Genomic DNA, 21,094 nt, shown 5'->3' with positions numbered 1-21,094 from the left:
CAAAAACATCTGAAATGTTACACAAGTCACAGTTTATATCCTTACAAGTGCACTGCATCTACCTCGAGTTTTTAAAATGGAGTGTTTTGATTTTTAAAGGCAGTGATGATGTACAACTAACTGGTCAAGTAATTTATTTTGTCATTCCGCTTTTTTGTGGCACAAAAGTTACCAGGAGTCTACCATAACTTTACAGAATGATCCATTGATGGTTCAGTCTCCATTTGAAAGTTCTCACTACAGAGGAATATAAAGGGATTTTATGAGCTGTGATCTTGGTGCAACATTTATTGAAACTAAAATAAGTGTGGTTCTGCACCGAACAAATGGAGGGGGGCCTGTTACAGTTGCACTAAATGTTTTCAAGGTCTTGGACTTACATTTAAGACCGTCTTCACAATGCATGTGTAAATGAGCTTTTCTCGTTTATGTGAAGTTGCATTATCATAGAAATTATCATAAAATACAGAAACGAGAAAGTCAACATTATTTTAATTGTTATTTTCTTCTTTGCCATGAAATCAAAGAAAATGTATGGACAGGAAAATAGGATTGAGAGGCCACAACACTAAGCAATTTGCACAAAGTTAATGTTTCTTTATACAAAGCATATTTTGTTAATGCACTGCACCTTTTAATATAAAATAAAATATATAATAAATGCATGTGAATAATGATGTACAATAAAGTTTGTAATATAACATGTGATGAAAGGTCAATGAACTATTTTTTTCCAGCACTGTACATATAAGACAAACACGTCACATAAATCACAAGATTGATAAGAAATAAAACAGCCGTTTTGTAGTCATTTCACTTGTTAATAATTCACCAAATGACATTAGTAAACTTTAGCCTTTTAATGTTTAAAAGTCTGCATCTTTTCATATTAAAACAAAAAATTAAAATGCTACACGGAATATTTAAAAAATAAAGTTAGCCTGTTTTTAAGTATTAGTTCTTATTGGCTAGTTATCTTGTGTCTGTTTGTTTTGGTGTTATTGACCTACCGTTTGTCCCCGGTGATATAAGTTTCTTACAGGAACGCTCTCTTGGTGTGTTCCGTATTATAGATCAAGCGCCTCCTCTTTGAGTCCTCCGCTCTGTGGGCGTTTCTGAACAGTTTTTCTCGTAGTTCTCTTTGCGCCCATTGGTTAAGAATAACGGGGTTCGCGTGAACTGGGAAAAAGAAGGGGGCTGTGGTCAAACCCACCGCGACCTAAACAGCTCCAGGAGGGAGAGAGGGAAGAGGGGAGAGCGGTCTCCGCAGCTGAAGCTGCAGCTCCGCTTCCCAGCCTTTATGGGGCTAGTCCGTTAGCTAGCTTAGCATCGTCCGCCTTACACCCAGCCAGCCGCCGATAACTCCGGGACACCGTCCCCCGTTACCTCCCGGGTTCTCCTTCAGCTCACCGCCCGGCTTCAAGATGATGAAGTTTAGGTTTCGTCGGCAGGGCACCGACCCGCAACGAGAGAAGATAAAACAGGAGCTTTTCGCTTTTAACAAGGTAAAGTGACGGGACATGAGGAGGGGAGGGAGAGACTGGGGCTTCCTTATTTTCTACCGCTCCCCGAAAACTAAAGGAGTATTCCCCCCCACGCCTCTTAAAGTGGACTATTAGGTTTAAAGTGTAACACTTCAACCGCGAATCCTGGCTGTGGTTAATCTGTGTTACGGTTTCTGTTCCAGACCTGGTGTTGTGTCGAAAAAAAGCTCCCCACAGCCGGAAAGCGGGGGAATTAGCTGAAAGTGCTGCTGATTGATGAGCAGGACGTGCATTGTGTCGATTGGTTTAGAGGGCTGCTCACAGGCCTTTCAAACTACTTTTACACAGCAAATATTTATTTAATAGCAAATTCTGCCACTGGTCAGGCTGATAGGATTACAAATAAATGACATTTATTTGAAAATAATAAGTTATTGCATCCAAACAGCTTATGGTTAATTAGTGACTCATAAATCATATTCTAATTCACATTTTGACAGCTTATTTTTATATAAGCTGGCAAAACACAACTTGTGCCAGTCTTTTAATGTGTCTGGGAGTGGAAATGCCAATAAACTTGTTTTTTTTTAGCCTACTACTGCAGTCACACTTATAATTTTAGCCTAAAAATAGGGTTTTTAGACGGATATTTATCAAACGGAGGGGCTATGATGTATTGATGATTGCTACAGCTGCAGATACTCTTGTTCTCATTTATTCTGGATGCACTGCAGCCTTGCCATCAGAGGTTTTTGACTCCACACACTTGCATCATGTAGAGAAGAACCTATTTTGCAGCTCTGCAGCCTTGAGCTCCTGTTAATGTCTCCACAGTGTTGCAGGGTTCTCAGAGACATGCCTGTCCAAATATTGCATGTTGACAGACTGGATTTGTCACACACTCACACAAGGGATAAAATGGCCCAACCTTGTTGAAAAGAAGTGTGCAAACTTATATTACATCTGGGTGATTTTGACATATCATTAAAGTGAGAAAGCTTGTTTGTATTGGTGAAACGCAGGCATTTATGTTTTTGTCTTTGTTTTTGTAACGTTAGCAAAATCTCATGAAACACTACTTGGATTTGAATGAAAATCAAAAATAATCACTGGATGTGCATCTACAGCACATTACCTTTGGGAGTCAGCCTGTGTCAAGATGGCCGCCAGAACCAACTGACCCTCAGTAAAGCCTGCAACTCAGTCAGATTTACAGATGTTGAGCTAAAATTTGGTGTGGTAGTAGCTGAATGTTATCTTCGACGCATACTTTGAGCACTACACAATGTGCAACTTTTTATTTTTACTTAATACGTTTGACATTATCTGTGAGAGTCAACTTTGTCTCTTAGCAAAATATCTCAAGAAGCAGTGGATCAATTATTTTTTTAATGAAACCTTCAGAAAGTATCTACAACTGATGAGCTTTTAGAGTCAACCCAGCTCAAGATGGCCACCGCTGCTAAATGACCTTTGCCAAATAATTAAGTCAAGTTGACCTTTGATGATCAAAACTCATGTAAGGTGGCGGGTAATATGCATTCCTTTGAAGGAATGCTGGGCCTTTGATTGGAGCTATAAGTCCAAAGGTTGCGTTTGTTAAAATGGTATTTCCTGTTAAGCTGAATCTCTGGGTTGGAAATGCACTGAATCATAAGGCAGATCTCTGTTGATCATATTTGTGGCGCTTTGTTTCCTGCAGGAAAACAGTCTGGCTTGAAGCGATGATGCATGCAGAGGGAGGATATTTTTAAAAGTAGTGACAAATGTTTACTGGCGAGACAAGTCATCGTTCTAAAGCACAGATGATCCACGTCTGAATCTGCTCATTACAACAGCAAAGATTGCTTAACGAACACGGTCCATACTTTTAGCTGGTGTGTTGCTGTCCATTTGCCGATTCGTGTTATGGACATGCATGTGGTATTGATATTAGCATGAATGCAGTCCTATTTGCTATTCTTTTCATTTTGTAAACAAAAGCTTTTCCCCCTCGCAACAGCCTTTTTGCATCACGTCCTGCTTCCTCTGAGCTCCACCTCCTGGCACATCTCTGGTGGATTTCCAGCTGTGTGAGTGCACGTGTGTGAACAGCAGCGCCACAGAAGGATTGTCTGCACGTTATCCACATGGTCTACAGTGTGTGAAAATATGTGGCTGGGTTACCAAAATACTACACCGAGGAAGACGTGATTTTACTATGACTGATGCTAATCATCTTTTCTTGGTTTGAATGAGTCCTGGTTGACATTTTTTCAAGATGTAGAACCCCATGAATGAAAATGCTGCTGAAGAAAAATAATTGAGCCAATTTTCCAAACTAAATTAGCAGTTTTTCCTCATAAAATATTTATCATCTGTCTATGTATGTGTGCGTTTGATTATCTCTGCTGTTGGTAAAATGTCTAATGGACTATTATTTTTATGAAACTCGTAAATATTTTACAAGGAAATTTTGGAGTCCTCCAAATTCAAGATGGCCGCTACAGCTGAACGACCTTAGCAAACCCAAAAATAGCTATCATTCAGTGAATTCTTTACAATTTAAGCTAAAAGTTGGCACGTTTTGTAGCAGAGTTGTTTCCAAAATGTACTTTGAGAGCTAACGGATCACATAAGATCTGGTTTTAAAACCTTGCCATGAAATGACTCAACCGTACCCGGCTGTTTGCAAACTATCTCATGAACCAATGGACAGATTTTAATTAAAAATTCACAAATTATTCATTAACTTTTAGAGTTACCCCATTCAAGATGGCCACCAAAGCTATCTAATAGTAGCCAGCACAAAAATGACTTGCCATATTTTTCGGACTACAAGATTATAAGTCTCATTAAGTGAAACAAAACAGTCAGATACGTCAAACTTTATTCAACTCGTTCTCAATAACCACATAAGATCAGTTTGAGGTCAGTAAGCACAACCAGAATTAATACATAAGGTTCACTGTTGATTTTTGAGAAAATTAAAGGATTTTAAGTGCGCCTTATAGTCCGAAAAATATGGTAATTCAGACTATTTTAGACATATTGAGCTAAAACTTTGTGTGTTATTGGCTGAGAATTGTCCTCAACACATACCGGTACTTCAAGCCCTAACAGGTCACACAAAATCTGGCAATGTTTGTGCTTAACATCAAATTTAGGGTTCGTCAAAAATGAATAAAAATTTTCATTCTAAGAGGATCTTAGTTTAAAACACTAGCATGAAAGGTAGTGGATGATATGAATTCCTTTATACTATTATTTTTTTGAGGATATTGATATTTCTTTGAAAAATTAAAATCTGCACGTGCCATCACTTTATATACAACGGTAGATTGAAAATCTGTTGAATCTATTGATCAAACTAGACTTCTGAATAAAATGCTTCTGATAGTGCAGTCTGTGGGCGGCGAGACGTCGGCAGTGGATCGACTGGCTGGTGCATTGTGTTTAAAGTCCAGGGTTTATTTGTTTTGGTGGAACAACACACTTTTTTAACTGTTTGACACCAGCTGCAGCGACCGTCACGGGGGTGGTCTGTCCACAGGAAGCTTACTTTGATGTGTGTGCGAGTGTACAATCAGTCTGACCCGTTAAAGACAGAGTTGATCTTTTAGCACAGGTCAAAGTTACAACTCAAAAGAAATATTTTGCTCCATTCTTTACTTTTGTTGCCTTTTAAATGTTTTTCCAGCCGTCGCTCGACAAAGGCAAGAGTAAAATCTGAATTGTTAATCTTGTTTAACAAGGCAATAAAACAGTGCTGCTTACTATTTTTAACACAACTTTCTCCTAATTTTATTAAGGGAGTCCTCCCTTTTAGACGCCTCTGTGACCATACAGTCTGCTGCGTGTCCTAACTGAGCTTTTCAATAAAACTGGGCGTATGTATGTTTATCTCTTGTGCCATCTGTTAATTTCTCCCATTTTGTTTTCCTCACACCTCTTCTCTCTTTTCTTCTAGACTGTGGGACATGGGTTCCCCCATCAGCCCAGTGCTTTGGCTTTTGACCCCAACCTGCAGCTGATGGCTATCGGTACAAAGTCGGGAGCCATTAAAATGTATCCTTTTATCACAGGTGAGCCGCTGTGTCAAACACAATTAGCTCTGAAAGCATCAAAATCAGAGAAAGTGTGCAGTTTTTTCTGTAGCTGTCAGTTTGCATCTTTCCAGTTGCTTGTTATCTCTATTGTCAGTGCAGCTACAGTTTAGTTTTGAGCTGCAGGAATCAATGCAACTCCTTCAGATTTCATATTTTAATATGCCGTAGGTGAAGATCCACTCTCCTTTTTAAGTCTGAGCTATAAGTTCTGTGTAAGTTCAGTGTTAGTCAACAGCACCGCTAGCCGATTGTCTGATGGTCTGACGGTGCTGCTTATGGAGTTTAAGCGGTGAGGAAGTGCAGAGTTGGGACTGCAGAGGAGCTGTTTATATAACATGGGTCCAGTGGGGCTCTGAGCAGCTCTGTGTGTGATCACTGTGGGAAGTTGTTGTCTGCATCACTGAGGTGGAGTGGAGACGACTGATCTGTCACTTTTTTAAAACGGTTGCACTAGTAGTAGAGAACTGTTCACAGTATTTGGGTTCTTTACCAGACCAGAGAAATGCATGATTTCACTGGTTTTATAATCATCCATTGTGCATCTTGGTCATAAAAACCCATCATTATTAGTTTTGACTCCACAAACATTATCAAAAACAAGAAGAAATAAAGTTTATTTCTAACCAGAGTGACAAGCTATTGGCTAGTCTAAAGTAAATATAATATATTTAATTTTAACCTTTATTTGACCTTTTTAAAGAAATCCATTGAGATTATTAATCTCTTTTACAAGGATGTCCTGGGGCATAAATCCTACATAAATGAGGCTTAGACCAAAGTGGATTGCTGTCGTTTCCATTCTCAAAGATTTCAAAGTGGTAGACGCAAACCCTTTTACAAATCTTAACTGGGGTGCATGGATAAATTGGCCGGCCAATTTATCGGCTTCAATTTCCTTATTTTTCAGAGTTCAGCTGATGCATGATGAACCGATTTTACCGATTTCTGTAGTTTTAACAATTGTCTAAACTTATTTATATTTCAGAGCACTATCTCATGGCCAGTTAAAACATGTTTGTATTGTTTCTAGTATAATGTTCAAGAGTATGTTTTTCAATAAAATAAGATTGGAAAATTGAAGGTGCATTGTGACCTTATAACACCTGACAGTGTCTCTTATAAAACAAAATTGGTATCGGCCAAAATCAGGATCGGCAGGTTAGACTTTTTAGAGATTGATGATTGGCCAGAAAACTGCAATCAGTGCACCCCTAATCTTAACATAGTCTATAGTTGTCCATTATTTGGTTACATAAACTTCTGGTTTTATGCTAGCACAAATGGCAGCAGCTAACTAACAATTTTGGGTATTCTCTGTAGAAACTTTATTATAATACTACAGGGTTAACCATGTAAGAAAGGTAGTGTTATCAACTAGACTGTGCTTTCTGCAGTTTGTTCAGTGTGAAAGTGGTCAAGAAAATTTAAAACCAGTGATTCAGTCATCTCCTGGGAAATCTTTGCAATACTGCATGTGGCACTAAAATCAAAACCAAAAGTCCAAAAGTCTTGATGAATACTGCAGAGAAATTGTTTTCCTCTTTAGATGCTCGAAATGCCTTTTTTTTTAATAAGCATTTCTTTCACTTAAGCAATAATCTAACCTCTGATGTAGATGCAGGCAGTGCAGGATTCTCTGGATCAGTTGATGTGGAGCAACTGTGGAGCAAAGTGTTGGTTTGGTTCGTCTGATGCGTCGCAGCAAAACTATAATTTGTCTCAGGGGTTCAGTCATGTCGGACCAACTTTGAGGCTCCTGCTCCGTCCACAAAACACTGACTTGTCTGTTCTGTCTAAGGCAGCCAGCTCTGTCCTGATTCAGTTGTTTTTAGAGTGAGGACAAATACTCTGCTGTGGTTTTGTGGGACTTTTACTGTTCAGACAGGTGAGCTTCTGCTTGTAGCACAATCACTCTACAAAGTAAAAATCTCTATTGAGTTAGTTTGGTACCAGTTGTTTTGTTTCGTAGATATCCTGCATGTTTTCCTGTGACCTGCTGTGGAAAGGAAGTGATTTATCACAACAACCATGTCTGTGTCCAGACCTAAAACTGTATTCGTAGCAGTTGCGCATGATTATGTAGTTGGAACGCATTTTTCTAAAGAAAGAGGCCTGTGCACATTATGTGCAGATGTATCAGACTACAGAATCGAGTCTTTTAGATGCTGCTTGAAGAGAGCAGAGAGAGAGAGGGATGCTGGTGGTACCAGGCACTCGCACCCTAGAGTGATAAACAGAGGCAGTGAAAACGGGGGAGTACGAAGGCAAAAGAGCTCCACTACAAATCTGTGCTGACTTTAAAATGTTGTGTAATGTAAAACTACCGTAACTTATCGCCCTGTCTTTTGACAAAGTCCCAGCTGCTTTTAACATTTTATGGAAGAAAAGATATCCACCAAGTACCTAAAAGGTTTTTAAATAGATGGCTTTAAAACAGCTGCTGTAGTGAGGATGGGAACATTTTTTAAGCCCATCAGTTAGACATTACTGAACCCACTGCATGCATTATTGTTCTAATGTTCTGGGTTAAAAAATATCAAGAGGAAAAAAACAAACAGAAATACTGAGGTCACTTAACTGGGGTGGACTAAAAAATTTTGAGCAAAAAGCTTTATCAGCCTATAAATACCTGGTGTAATAAATAAATTAAATAATTACATTTAAAAAATGTAAATTTTAAAATTCTTTTGAAATGTAGTTGACGTGCAGCGAACCTTCATGTGTATTTAACATGCTGAGAATTGAAATGCCATGTATTGAATTCAGTTTGATATTTAGTGTTTTCATTAGAGTTCCATGAAAAGTATGCATTGTGTTATTACAACAGAGTGAGCAGTTTATATCTTCACAGAGAAGAGTTTCCTCCTCATGCTGCACCGCTGTGTCCAGAACATATAAATCAACCGGACTATAAAGCCGACTTTTGCCTTTTTTATGGTCGCCGTATTTTCTCCGACATGCCTGTGAGGGCAGCGTGAAGTCGAGCAAGATTCAGATGGTTTCTTCTAGATGTCACTAAATCCTACACCCTGTATCTGTAGGTTGCCTAGTGCTCTCTGTAATTAACCCTGTGGAGCTGTTGTCTGAGATGGTAATGTCTGGTTGCAAAGCATGCCATTCTCCTGAAAGCTGTAAATTATAGAGATGTTGCAGGTGAATAGAGAAGTGGAGGTGCAGTGAGATTACTGGGACTTAACCCTCCTGCTGCCCTTGGGTCAAAATGACCTACGAGGCCTCAGTGTGTAGACCTCATGCGTCATTTTGATCCAAGTGCAGCAGGAGGGCTGATGTACGTAACTTGTGCCCCCGCACACACAAAGACGTGTCCACATTACTTCACATCTATTGGTGGGGTTTAATCAGTTGATCACTAAAATGATACTAAGATGGTACCAAAAGTGTTGCAAAGTAAATGTGTCAAAATAAAAAGTTTGTTTATTGGAAAAAATGTGAATCTCAGAAAAATGCAACTCCATCCATCCATTTTTTTCCGCTTATCCGGGGTCGGGTCGTGGGGGTACAGCTTAAGTGGGGAGTCCCAGACTTCCCTCTCCCCAGCCACTTGGACCAGCTCCTCATCTATGGTCATGAGTTTTGGGTTGCGACCGAAAGAACGAGATCTCGGATACAGACGGCCGAAATGGGTTTTCTCCGCAGGATGTCTGGACTCTCCCTTAGAGATAGGGTGAGAAGCTCGATCATCTGGGAGAGACTCAGAGTAGAGCCGCTGCTTCTCCACGTCGAGAGGAGTCAGTTGAGGTGGCTCGGGCACCTGGTTAGGATGCCTCCTGGATGCCTCCCTGGCGAGGTGTTCCGGACACGTCCCACCGGGAGGAGACCCAAAGGAAGACCAAGGACACGCTGAAGGGACTATGTTTCTCGGATGGCCTGGGAATGCCTCGGGATTCCCCCGGAGGGTAGGAACGTAGATCGACCGGTAAATTGAGAGCTTCACCTTTTGACTTGGCTCTCTCTTCACCACGACAGACCTGTACAGCGCCCACTTCACTGCAGACACTGCACCTATCCACCTATCGATCTCACGTTCCATTTTTCCGTCATTCGTGAACAAGATCCCAAGATACTTGAACTCCTCCGTTTGGGGCAGGACATCCTCCCTGACCCGGAGAGGGCACTCTACCCTTTTCTGGCTCAAGACCATGGCCTCGGATTTGGAGGAACTGATCTTCATCCCGACTGTGTCACACTCTGCTGCCAACCGCTCCAGCGAAAGCTGTAGATCACAATCTGATGAAGCCAATAGGACCACATCATCTGCAAAAAGCAGAGACGCAATCCTAAGGCCACCAAAACTGATCCCCTTCGTCTTGTCCAAGCTCCAAAATTCACGATTGAAACCTGTGTCTTCATGTAAAAAGTTGTTTTTCTCTGCAAAAAGAAACTGAGAACTTGTTTACTGATTTTATTAAAAGCTTTGAGTGACAAATGTTATGCTAAAGAGCTTAAATCACACAAAGCGTCTGCCATTTTAAGAACCCAAGAGAGGCAGCCCATGTCACGTCAAGGGGCCTCCCTCCCATTTTTCTTAGAGACAACGCTGCTCTCTCCCTCACTATCCATCCTTCGGGTCAGTCTTATACTGCCATCTGGTGGTCAAAATAATGTACTACATGCAAAACAAACTAACCAACATTTCTTCGTAAATTTGACAATAATTACTAATTGTCAAATTTCAAACAATATTATCATTTATCGCAATAATTTCTAAGATAATTAATCGCCCAGCAACATTTGTTATCGTGACAGGCAACATTACTGCTGTCACTCACAGGTTCTGTGACGTTTGCATTATTTCGTTGAAACGCAACTGGTTGTGGAGCATGGCTGGCTTCACCAGAACTTTTATGAGTGATCAGAGGCTGTTTGAAGAGGGGCTAATCTTTGTCGGATTATATTGTGAGAAGGTCTTGTTTAATCTGAGGCCTTCGGAGCCCGTGGTGTGATCCATCTCTCTTCACTGACGTCTGAGCAGTGTGTGGAATCACGTTGTTGAACTAGAAGGTCGTAAAGCGGGAGTGGAGCATCTTTTTAAACTTCATGATCCTTCTTGGTTTGAACTCTTGTTTTCTGTGCGGGGATGCTTTCCATCGCCATCCTCTCGCTCGTCTTCTGTCGTAGCTTCATATTCGCTCTTTCTTTTCCTCCTCATCTCTCCGTCCGAGTGTTTATAAAGTCAGAGTCATATTTCGCCCTGAGAGTCTTTGCTTTGCCCACAAATTGGACCCAGCAGATGGTGGGGGGACTTTTTTTTTCTTTGTTGGTGTGCATGTGTGTGTTGAAGGGGATCGTGTGCGGGGGTGGAGGGGGGTCTTGTGCAGTCTGTCTTCTGTCCTGGAATGCATGTTGTGCTGCCCTGGGTTAACCTCCTTCTGTGTGTGTGTTTGTGTGTAAGAGCTTTGTTGCTGAGTCTCGTCTTAATAAAGGGGCCATTTTAAATGGTTTCCAAGACGACCAGTGCGGTTGCCTGGACGAGGAGTGTTTGCAGCCTGGAAGATGTGAAAACTCAGCAGCTCAGCGCATCAAATACCAGAGATTTTTGTTTCTAGTATGCCACTTTTAAGATCACAAAACAACTTTATTTAAGGGTGAAAGGTTGTATTGTCCTGCCTTTGTATTAAAGTACAGCCGTTTTTGCTGAATCACCATGAAACTCACTGACCATGAAGCATCAGTATCAGCTGTTGGGAGATACGCTAATATTGACACACGAGCAGAGAGCGTGTATGCGAGTGCGTGCGTCCTGTTGGATCCTGTTTTTATGTTTGACCAAATCTTATTTTATCACCTTGTTTGGGCTCATCCTTTTTTAAATCTTGAGTTAATCGCGCGTGTGCAAATGTTTATAATTCACGTTTTCATCATAGATTATTCGGTTGATTATAGCTGGTTTTAACGTAACTGTGCTTGGCATTGTTTACTCGAGTCCAAAAGGTTAAATTTGGATTCTAGTTTCAGGGAAATATGTGCTTTCAGACCGAGTCAGGCGCTTTGTCAACGTCACGTCACTGGCTTGTAATACAATTTTTCTTTCCATTTCCTTATTTCCCTCCCACCTCACGTTAACCCAGGCTCAGCTGTTTTAGCCTAATTTAGATGACTTTTATTTTTATATACTTTACATCCTCCAAAGTTAACAAATTCTTTAACTTTGTGGGGGAAACGGTTCAATCCTTATGATGCAGTTGGTGTCTAGTCATTTCATCTAAATAGTTGCAAGTTTTTAGATCTTTAACAAAAAACAAGGTGTGCGCGCGCGCGTGAGTTGGTTTACAACCAGTTAGAGGCAGTCGACTTCCAAATCAACTTGAAACTTCCTTTTAATGTGCGTCATGAAATTTAAATGGACTTCTGCAAAATATTAAAGAAGCAACACTTTTTTTTTTTTTTTACAATTAAGCTAATCTAAATTAAATGTATTTGTAAATATATTATAACATTACTACTATCTGATTCCTATAAATGTCTCAATTCTCAGAAACCTGAATTTTTTTTTAGGTAAAAATAACATTCTGTGTTTCAACTGTATAAAACTAAAATTCTTAAAAGAAAGCTGCAGTGCAACAATAATGGTGTATAGCAGCTGGACAACACTGTTTTATAGGATTAGGTTAGTGTAAAGATGTTTTATGTTAGGGTGGCATGGTGGAGCAGTTGGTAGAGCTGCCGCCTCTCACCGAGAAGGTCGCTGGATTGAATCCTGGCCAGGGGGATCTTTCTGGGTGGAGTTTGCATGTTCTCTCCGTGAATGCATGGGTTTTCTCCAGGTACTCCAGTTTCCTCCCACAGACCAAAAACATGCACGTTAGTCTGATTGGTAACTAAATTGTCCCTAGATGTGAGTGAGAGAGTGAATGGTTGTTTTTCTCATTTGTCTGTATGTGATGGACTGGAGACCTGTCCAGGGTGTCTGTCCCCTGCCTCTCGCAGTGACTGCTGGATATGGGCACCAGTGACCCAAAAAAGGAAGAAATGGGTAAAAGATAATGGATGGATGTTTTATGTTGCTGAAGCTGGCATAGAAACTAGCTATCTTTTGAAAAACTGAGGTCTCCTTCACGGATAGATTTTGTTCTCGATAGATTAAGTTAAGTACACGTTGACATTTTTTCAACATAAATCAAGTACCACTATGAAGTTGACTTCAGTATCTCTGAGGTGACGAAACGTTGTCCTACACTGCACAAATGTCAAAATGTATTTTTGGTTTTGTTTCATATTCTCATCTTATGTGATCTAATCTTCATACTTTGTCCATATTTCTTTTGTTTTTGTCCTCTGTATGGACCTTCACTGGGTTTGCTTTTGTCATTTGGTCTCTTGTCCATTATTTTCCTGAAGTCTGTCTGAATTTATAAATCACCACCTTCCTTTAGTTTAGCATTTTCTATTTAAATATTTTTCTCTCCTTGTGCAGTTTTCCTCATAATTCGGTCGTTGTCAGCCCAATCCACACAGCCTTGCAAATGAACAACCACACACACATTTGGCAACAAGCTAGGCGGCCTGTTTTTCGGTATGAGGAGTGTGTGATCTCACCAAGTTGGAGTCTGTGGATGTGCTGGTGAATGGGAGAGTTGGGGCATGAAAAACAAAACATTATTTGAACTGACAAATCAAAGTTGTTTTGCCGATGGGGCTGAAAGCAGAGGTACAGTAGGTGACTGAACTGAAGGAGACAGTAGCCCATTTCACTCTGGTTCTGCAATTTAACTGGAAAGAAGGTTCCCTTTTAGGTTGTTTTCAGTTGATCTCACACAAACTAATCGAGCCGACCAGATTTAGCAATTTAAAAATAAATATTGTTGAATCGAGAGCTGTGGTGGATAACAACAGTGTAGTCCTAAAAACATGCATTCAACATTTCATTTACTGTAACCAGGTAAAGTCAGATCCTCTGGACGGATCCTTGTTTCTGGATTCAGAGGACCTCACTTTGCCTTGTTACATTTTTCTACCTGGATTACTGAGCATGCATCAGGACATTTCCCTTAGTGATTTCTAAACAACAAAGGTACCAGAGATGATTGTGCTGGTGTGAATGCCGACTCTGCATGCAAACGATTGTATTCCTGTTTGTATAGTTTCATCTGTACATTTGTTTTAGCTTGTAGGTAATTTTGAATACTTTTGGGATTTTTAATCATATTAAAAAGACATGCAGATCAGAATTTTGTTTATTTTTTAACTTTTTACCTTTTTGTATTATTTAGCTTTATTAACATTATTTCCTTTTTTTAGCTCTTGTTTTGCTAGTTGTAGCTGTTCTTCTGGTTGTTTTAGCTTTACAACTTAATTTCAGCTTTTTCAACACATTTCATCAGTCCTGCAGTTCACATTGCGTCTTTGAAGAAATTCTCTTGTTCAGTCTTGATGATTTGTATGTAAACTCTCTGACCGACTGGTCAGTCTCTACAGCACACATCTGTATTATGATGTTCGTCTTGTTTTACGTACATGGATCATGTTGACTCTGTTGCCAGCTCAGACATAACTGTCAAAATAAATGTGTATGTAAAGACAGAAATGTGTGCATATTAGTCAATGGTTGTGCATAACTAGAATTTGTACGTATGTTTCGTTTATATAAAAATACAGTTCATGTATTCATAATGCTTCTCTGTTTCAACTTAATAGTGCCACCTAAATTTCTTTTAAAAATAACGAAAACTGATCACCAATGGATTATCAACACAGGAGAAATGTTTGCAGTTCTAGTAACAGTACAGCGTAAAAGCAGTAATTTGTCCAGATTCATGTTATGTATTAATGAGCTTAAAACGCAGCCATTCAGAGAGCAGGCCAGACATTTTATTAGAAATACTCCACACATTATCCAGAATACAAAGGATGAGATTGACAACATTTTTATGGCACCAGCACATACTGGAATAGAAGGAAATGAGAAAACGGATAAGATGGCAAAGATGGATAAAACTCACTCATGCAAGGAGAGAACATGCAAACTCCACCCAGAAAGGCACTCGGACTGGGATTTGAACCAGCAACCTTCTCACTGAGAGCAGCAGCTCTACCAGTTGTGCCACCGTGCTGCCCTCTGCCTCAGTCATTTCATGATAAGGTCAAATCTCAGGCCTGGCTTAAAGTGAGAAAGACATAACAAAAAGAGGTATTCTGGAAACCTGTGCTAACATTTGTTTATAAATTATTGCGCAAATGTAAATGTTTAGTTTATGGTAGAACACGGGTTTGAAACCTGCTTCTCTGGGGCCACATGTGGCTCATTGGTCCCTCGGCAGTGGCTATTTCAAGCTTTGACCAAAACTAACATAAACCTGAATTTTACTGGTTTGTATACCAACATGAAGAAAGAGCTAGCTTTGGCAGTTTTCCCCATCTTTATTTATTTATTTATTTATTTATTTATTTATTTATTTTTTAAATGTTTTATCGTTTTTTTTTGTTAATATGTATATCATGGTACTAGTACAAGAAGGTACTCTAGTAAGGGTGCACCAATAAATTGGCCCCGATTTCCTTAATTTTGGGAGATCAGAAATCGGCCGATACTTGCATTAGAAACCGATTTTTATAGTTTTTTTTTTTTTTTTTTGTAGTTTTAACAACAATTGTATAAACTTCATTTATATTTCAGCTTCATTTATATTTCAGAGCACTACCTCATGGTCAGTTAAAACAAGTTTGTATTTTTTTAGGATATTGTTCAAGGGTATGTTTTTCAATAAAATAATGGAAAATTGAAGGTGCATTGTGACCTTATAACACCTGACAGTGTCACTTCTAAAACAAAATCGGTATCGGCAGGCCAGACTTTTTAGAGATAGGTGATCAGCCATAAAACTGCAATCGGCGCACCTCTATACTCTAGTACTACATCATGCTAGTAGTTTGTTAGCCACTACTTTAAGCCGCCAATGCTTCCAGTGTTACGATGTGATCTTTCGCTCAAATCCATCAAAGATCTTTTGTAATACCTTTTTAAGTTGATGAGAAGAAATATAAAAATTCAATATGACAACCATAAGAATAAAGTCAAATGGAAGTATTTATATTTAAAAACTTTATTACATATCCAACTAAATGGCCCAATTGATGTACTCCAACTTGAACTTTATTACTTCGTGGTATACTTGATTTTCCTACAATTAAAAAGAACTCTCACAGGTTCAGTGTTTTAACATTTGTAAAATTAGTATAAACTTTCTTTTTTTTCTTCCTTTGAATCTGGTCTTATCTTTTGTCCATAAATTAAAAAAAAAAAAAATCAATAAATGTCAACAATCATTAGATATTTTTGGTTTTATGTCACCCCTACTGGTCAGAAAAGCTCCCTCTTACTAACTTGACATTGTCCATTGGCCATCAGTTGATAATGGCAGTTGTGGCAGGTTTTTGTAGCTCGGACGCATTTTATTTAGTGAACAAAGGGTCAAAAATGACTCTTGATTGTAAAGCTTGCAGACCCCTGTACTAGAAGTCAAGGTTTCACAAACAAATGCAGCTTTTCTCTTTTCTTGCAACCTGCGCAATTGTAAAACTTTGCACAAAAAAATCCTAAATATCAGTCAAGTCAGTCACAAATGGTGCTTCAGAAATAAACCAACAAAGTCCATGCTCCATAATCCAGGTATACAATCAAAAACAATTTTCAGTCAGTTCATCTGGACAGTTTCTTTTTTTTTTTTTTTTGTGCTGAAACGTTTCACCTTCCATCCGGAAGGCTTCATCAGTCAAGGAAACTCACAACACAAAACTGATTCTTCCCCCAAACAGCTTACTCCAAAGTGGAACAAACCAGTTATGTTGGTGCTAAGATGGTCTCTTTGGCACGACCCCTCCTCTGGTGCAGACCCTTTTACCAAATGTCAGCTGAATTTTTCTCCTAAATGCAATAAAGCATAAAGCTACAGTCATGGCTTGGACATTCCTCTACTATTCCTTCCTTTTCATTTCTGGTGATAAAGAAAGAGAAGAATTTGAAGAGAGAAGGGGGGCGGGGGTAAAATGGTGGAATGGGGTCGCAAATATGAGTCAAATGAGGTGAATTAGTTTCTCTAGTGGATGGGTGGAGTTGTTTGGCTTGTCTTGTTTGCTTTTTACCAGACACTTAATTTGACGTGCTTGTATGCTGTTTGTAGCAACAAATTCAAAGTTTTAAAGAGGAGGGGGGTCGTGGAAAAAGTGTTTATTACTTTTGGACAAAATCACTTTAACTGAACTTTTAAAGAGTTTTATGTTGTTTTAAGTTGGATCTTTTCTTGAGCCTCACTGTTGTCTTCTGTGTGGTCAATTTTAACAATTATTCTTGCGTTTTAGTGGTTTGTCCTTTCTTTCTGTTCATCTGTGTGCGTGTGTGCGTGTGCATGCGTGCGCACGCACGTAAATGGTGGACAATGCCTTCTGTTTGTCTGTTTTCAGACCGTGAAATCGCTTTATCCTTGTTAAGACTCCCTGCATCACTGAATGCACGTGTGTGTGTGCATGCCTGGGGGTTTTATATCATGACAGTAACTTGTGGCGTGGAAGTTACTGTCTCACCGGGAACAAAATGGTCTGTTTTCAGGGGTAAGACTTGGGTTTTAGAATCAGGCCATGGTTAAGCATTCCGTTGTGATGGTTGAGTTGAGGTTCAGCTGGATTGTGTCGGCGTTGTTTCTTCACAGAAATATAAAAGTGTGTGTGTGTGGTGGGTGTGTGTGTGTATGTGTGTGCGTGCTGTGATTCAATGACTACACAAGTTATTGTAGGCCAAGCTATTGTTTGTTGCATGGTCCTATTTGAGCTGTCCACATAGGCGACAGGCAAATGAGCTTTGGTCAATCTCTGCAACTTGTTGAATGGCAGACCCATTTAACTCTGCTGAATTCTGTTTTCTGATTATTTTCTGATTATAGAAAACTTAACATGGTGCCCATTGCTTTATTGGGTGTGGAATTTGAGTGTCTCAACATTTTAATCACAGTTCATTGCCCAATCCTTAAACTAATGATATTCCCATCAGTCTCCGCTGTATGGCCGTTCATTTTAATTACGAAGTACTCTTGGCACACTAAATCAGAGTCAGAGTTAAAATAAGATATACTTTATTAATCCCTGAGGGGGAATTCAAGTTTCTAAAGAGGACAACAGTTGAGTTCAGATAGTTTAAAGTAGATTAGCATTAGGAGAAAATTAAATGGGATTAAAAAAAGATGATGATGATAATAATCAAATATTTTAATTATTACAATGTAGATAATAGTTTTAACATGAAGTGTACTCGATGAACTTGTTTAAATTCTCGGGGGATTGTCAGGATGTGCAGCAAAACTGCTAGCATAGACCTACGAAACCTCGCTGACCTACACAAGGTGAGGTCAGTGAATAAGGCCAGGCAGATTCTGGCAGATCCTGATCATCCACTCCATGGTGAGTTCAGGTTTCTGCAGCCCAGATGTAGAACAAACAGATTGAAAAACTCATTCATCCCCGTAGCAATCAGGTTTCTCAATGAACACTAATTTCAATACTGTTACTTTAATGTCTTAATGTCTTGTGTATATATGTATGCGTATGTATATATGTGTGTATGCGTGTGTGTATATGTACACATCTACTGACTGTGAAACTAATTGCCCCTCGGGGATAAAAAAGACACTTGAACTAAATTAGGTTATGGTTAAATAATAGGCAGCACGGTGGTGCAACTGGTAGAGCTGCTGCCTCTTAGCGAGCAGGTCCCTGGTTCAAACCCTGGTCCGGGGGCCTTTCTGGGTGGAGTTTGCATGTTCTCTCCGTGTATGCATGGGTTTTCTCCGGGTACTCCTGTTTCCTCCCACAGACCAAAATATGCATGTTAGGCTGATCGTTAACTCTAAATTGTCTCTAGGTGTGAGTGAGAGAGTGAATGGTTGTCTCATTTGTCTCTATGTGGCCCTGCGATGGACTGCAGACCTGTCCAGGGTGTACCCCGCCCCCCGCACAGTGATTGCTGGACATGGGCACCGGCGACCCCCGTGACCCAAAATGGAAGAATTGGTGTTAAAGATAATGGATGGATGGTTAATTAATTACCTATTTTTAGTGAAAAGTTTAGCTGATTTTCTGTCTCCAGCTCTGCAGCATGGATGGATCAGCTTGTTGCTGAAGGACCTCCCTCTGCTGATCAGTTTTTCGTGTAGAGTGGGAAGGACATTTTTTAATATAGTCATTTTGAACAGTGTCTTCTTCTCCAGCACTATTGTCAGAGAATCCAGTTCCTCACCCTCATCATGGCTGGCCTTTCTGATGATAATTGTACAGAGTCGGTTGGTGTCCCTCACCCTTAAGCTGCTGCCCCAGCAGAGAACAACAGCATACAGGACAGTGCTGACCACTACAGACTCTTAAAACATTCAAAACACGGTTCGGCAGATGTTGAAGGCCCTTGGATGTCTGATAATACATCTTACTCTAGACTGGTCCAAGAATGTAGAAATGGCCTATAAGAAGAACGAGTTTATTGTCCAAATAACATGCCCAAGTACTTGTACACCTCCACTATGTCCACACCGATTCCTTGAATGTTATCAGGGCTCAATGGATCCCTGGTCCTCCTCAGATCCACCATCATTTCCTGTACCTTTGTCACATTGAGCCCCAGACTGTTGAACTAAATGATGTCCACAGCTGTCTTACACTCAAATCTAATCTCCACCAGTAATATGTCCAACTACTTCGGAGTAGTGGTAGTTGTCAACTACTTCATGTGGCAGGTGTCTTTGCAGTAGCTGATGTCCCTGGTGAGGAGGAATGGGAGAGGGTAGTTCCTTGTGGTGTCCTGATGTTGCTGATCACGCTGTCAGTCACGCAGCACTGTAAGTCAGATAGTTCATCATCCAGGACAACGGTGTGTTGTCAACATGCATTGATGTCGGCTTCAATAACGATTTAAGATTATATTTTGCAAAATATAAAGATGGCAGCATGCTGTTAATGGCTAGTTTGTGTTTAAATTGTTTGCTTTGAATGCCCTTCCTTCTTGAAGTTAAGATGTTGAATCAAAGATTTACTGTAGGCTAAATTGTGATTATAATTGTGATATACCAAAGTTTTAGAAGAAGGCAAGGTGACAGTTACACATACCCTTGTAATTGCATTTGTTTAAGCAAAAGGAAACCTCAACAACTGATGGTGTATTAATGTTTTGAGGGTGTCCAGTGTTACTAGGGGAGGGAATCTTTAGGGACCTTGAGATTAAATTCAAATATGTGGCTTTGAATTAACAGCGATCTACCAAAGTTTTAGAAGAAGGCAAGGTGACAGTTGCATGTACCCTTGTAATTGGTTTCTTAATGGCTGTTAATTCAAAGCCACATATTTGAATCGAGTCTCAAGGTCCCTAAAGATTTCTTCCCCTAGTGACACTGTACACCCTCAGAACATTAATACACCATCAGTTGTTGAGGTTTCCTTTTGCTTAAACAAATGCAATGCCCATTTATGACATATAAAATTAGTTATCAAACCTTTTAACAGACTTTGCACATAAAGTTTAAGGCTTGTCAGAAATGTCTTAATACTGAACATGACTCATCAGAATGCAACTACAAACTCCAATGCAATGAAACTACCAAACATTGTACATAACAATAAATCAAACTTAACATTACAGTGCTTTCTGTGAGAATACTGTATATTTAAGGAATTTATTACATTGGTGAGATTTTTGTTTTGTTGGTGTAGTTAAAGCCTGCTGGTTTCGAAGTGTCCCTAAGACTAATCATGCTAACGGGGCTAACACTTGACGTCCAAATGTCTGTGGTAAAACTCACCCAACAAGTCGTGCTATCGGGTAACGTTACGTCGGAAAAATATCTCCCGACTGCGGACGACGTAGCGAGGCTCAACGTAGTCTATAAATTTTCAGAATCTGACATCTTCACCAACGAAAAATAAAACTTCCACACCGCCGACATTTTGAATTTTCCTCTCCGCCGTGAGCTCGCGTGACGTCATCGCGTTGCGCTGCAACGTCGTCATGTTGTGCTGCCACTACAGGCAAAAACAGCGCCTTTTATTTCGTCAAGTTATTTTAATGGAATGGCCTATGTCCGAAATTAAAATTTAACGCTAATATCGGCCAATACCGATACCATGCTGATATCGTGCATCCCTACTAGAAAGCCCCTTCACACATAAAGGAATAACAAAGGATTGGGATGCCCTTCCACCTGACATGAATGCACAAAATGTAGCGGTAGGGTAAAACAATCAAGAGAAAAGGGGGAAATGGGATTCAACTTTATTCATTGACTTCACATACTGATTTGTAACACTGACAAATGAGCAGACCCCTTGAATGGAGGTGTTTTATTTAAATATATGCAACTTTTAATGACATGTTTTAACTACAACCTAATCTTTAGCTTTCCTTAGTGAAGTGTTGACATAATCATGGGGAATCCCTCTCCCAGCTGTTCTGACACGCAGAGCAGGAGTCTTGTATAGTGTGTGTGTGTGTGTGTGTGTGTGTGTGTGTGTGTGTGTGTGTGTGTGTGTGTG

At 39.8% G+C, this 21,094-nt stretch overlaps 1 protein-coding gene across 1 annotated transcript in view; it reads left to right on the top strand.

Annotated features, from left to right (window-relative positions):
• The first annotated feature begins 1,171 nt into the window (after positions 1–1,171).
• Positions 1,172–21,094, top strand: part of llgl1 (LLGL scribble cell polarity complex component 1) — a 46,200-nt gene continuing 26,277 nt past the window's right edge. The window contains exons 1-2 of the mRNA XM_037688902.1: positions 1,172–1,505; positions 5,434–5,531. Of these exons, the coding sequence (XP_037544830.1) occupies positions 1,425–1,505; positions 5,434–5,531 (179 nt within the window). The 5' untranslated portion in view covers positions 1,172–1,424. The remainder of the gene's footprint in view (positions 1,506–5,433; positions 5,532–21,094) is intronic.

This window comes from Nematolebias whitei, chromosome 15, assembly GCF_014905685.2.
Source record: "Nematolebias whitei isolate Nwh7 chromosome 15, NemWhi1, whole genome shotgun sequence".
In the NCBI taxonomy this organism is placed as follows: Eukaryota; Metazoa; Chordata; class Actinopteri; order Cyprinodontiformes; family Rivulidae; genus Nematolebias; species Nematolebias whitei.
This window is presented reverse-complemented; position numbering and strand designations above follow the sequence as displayed.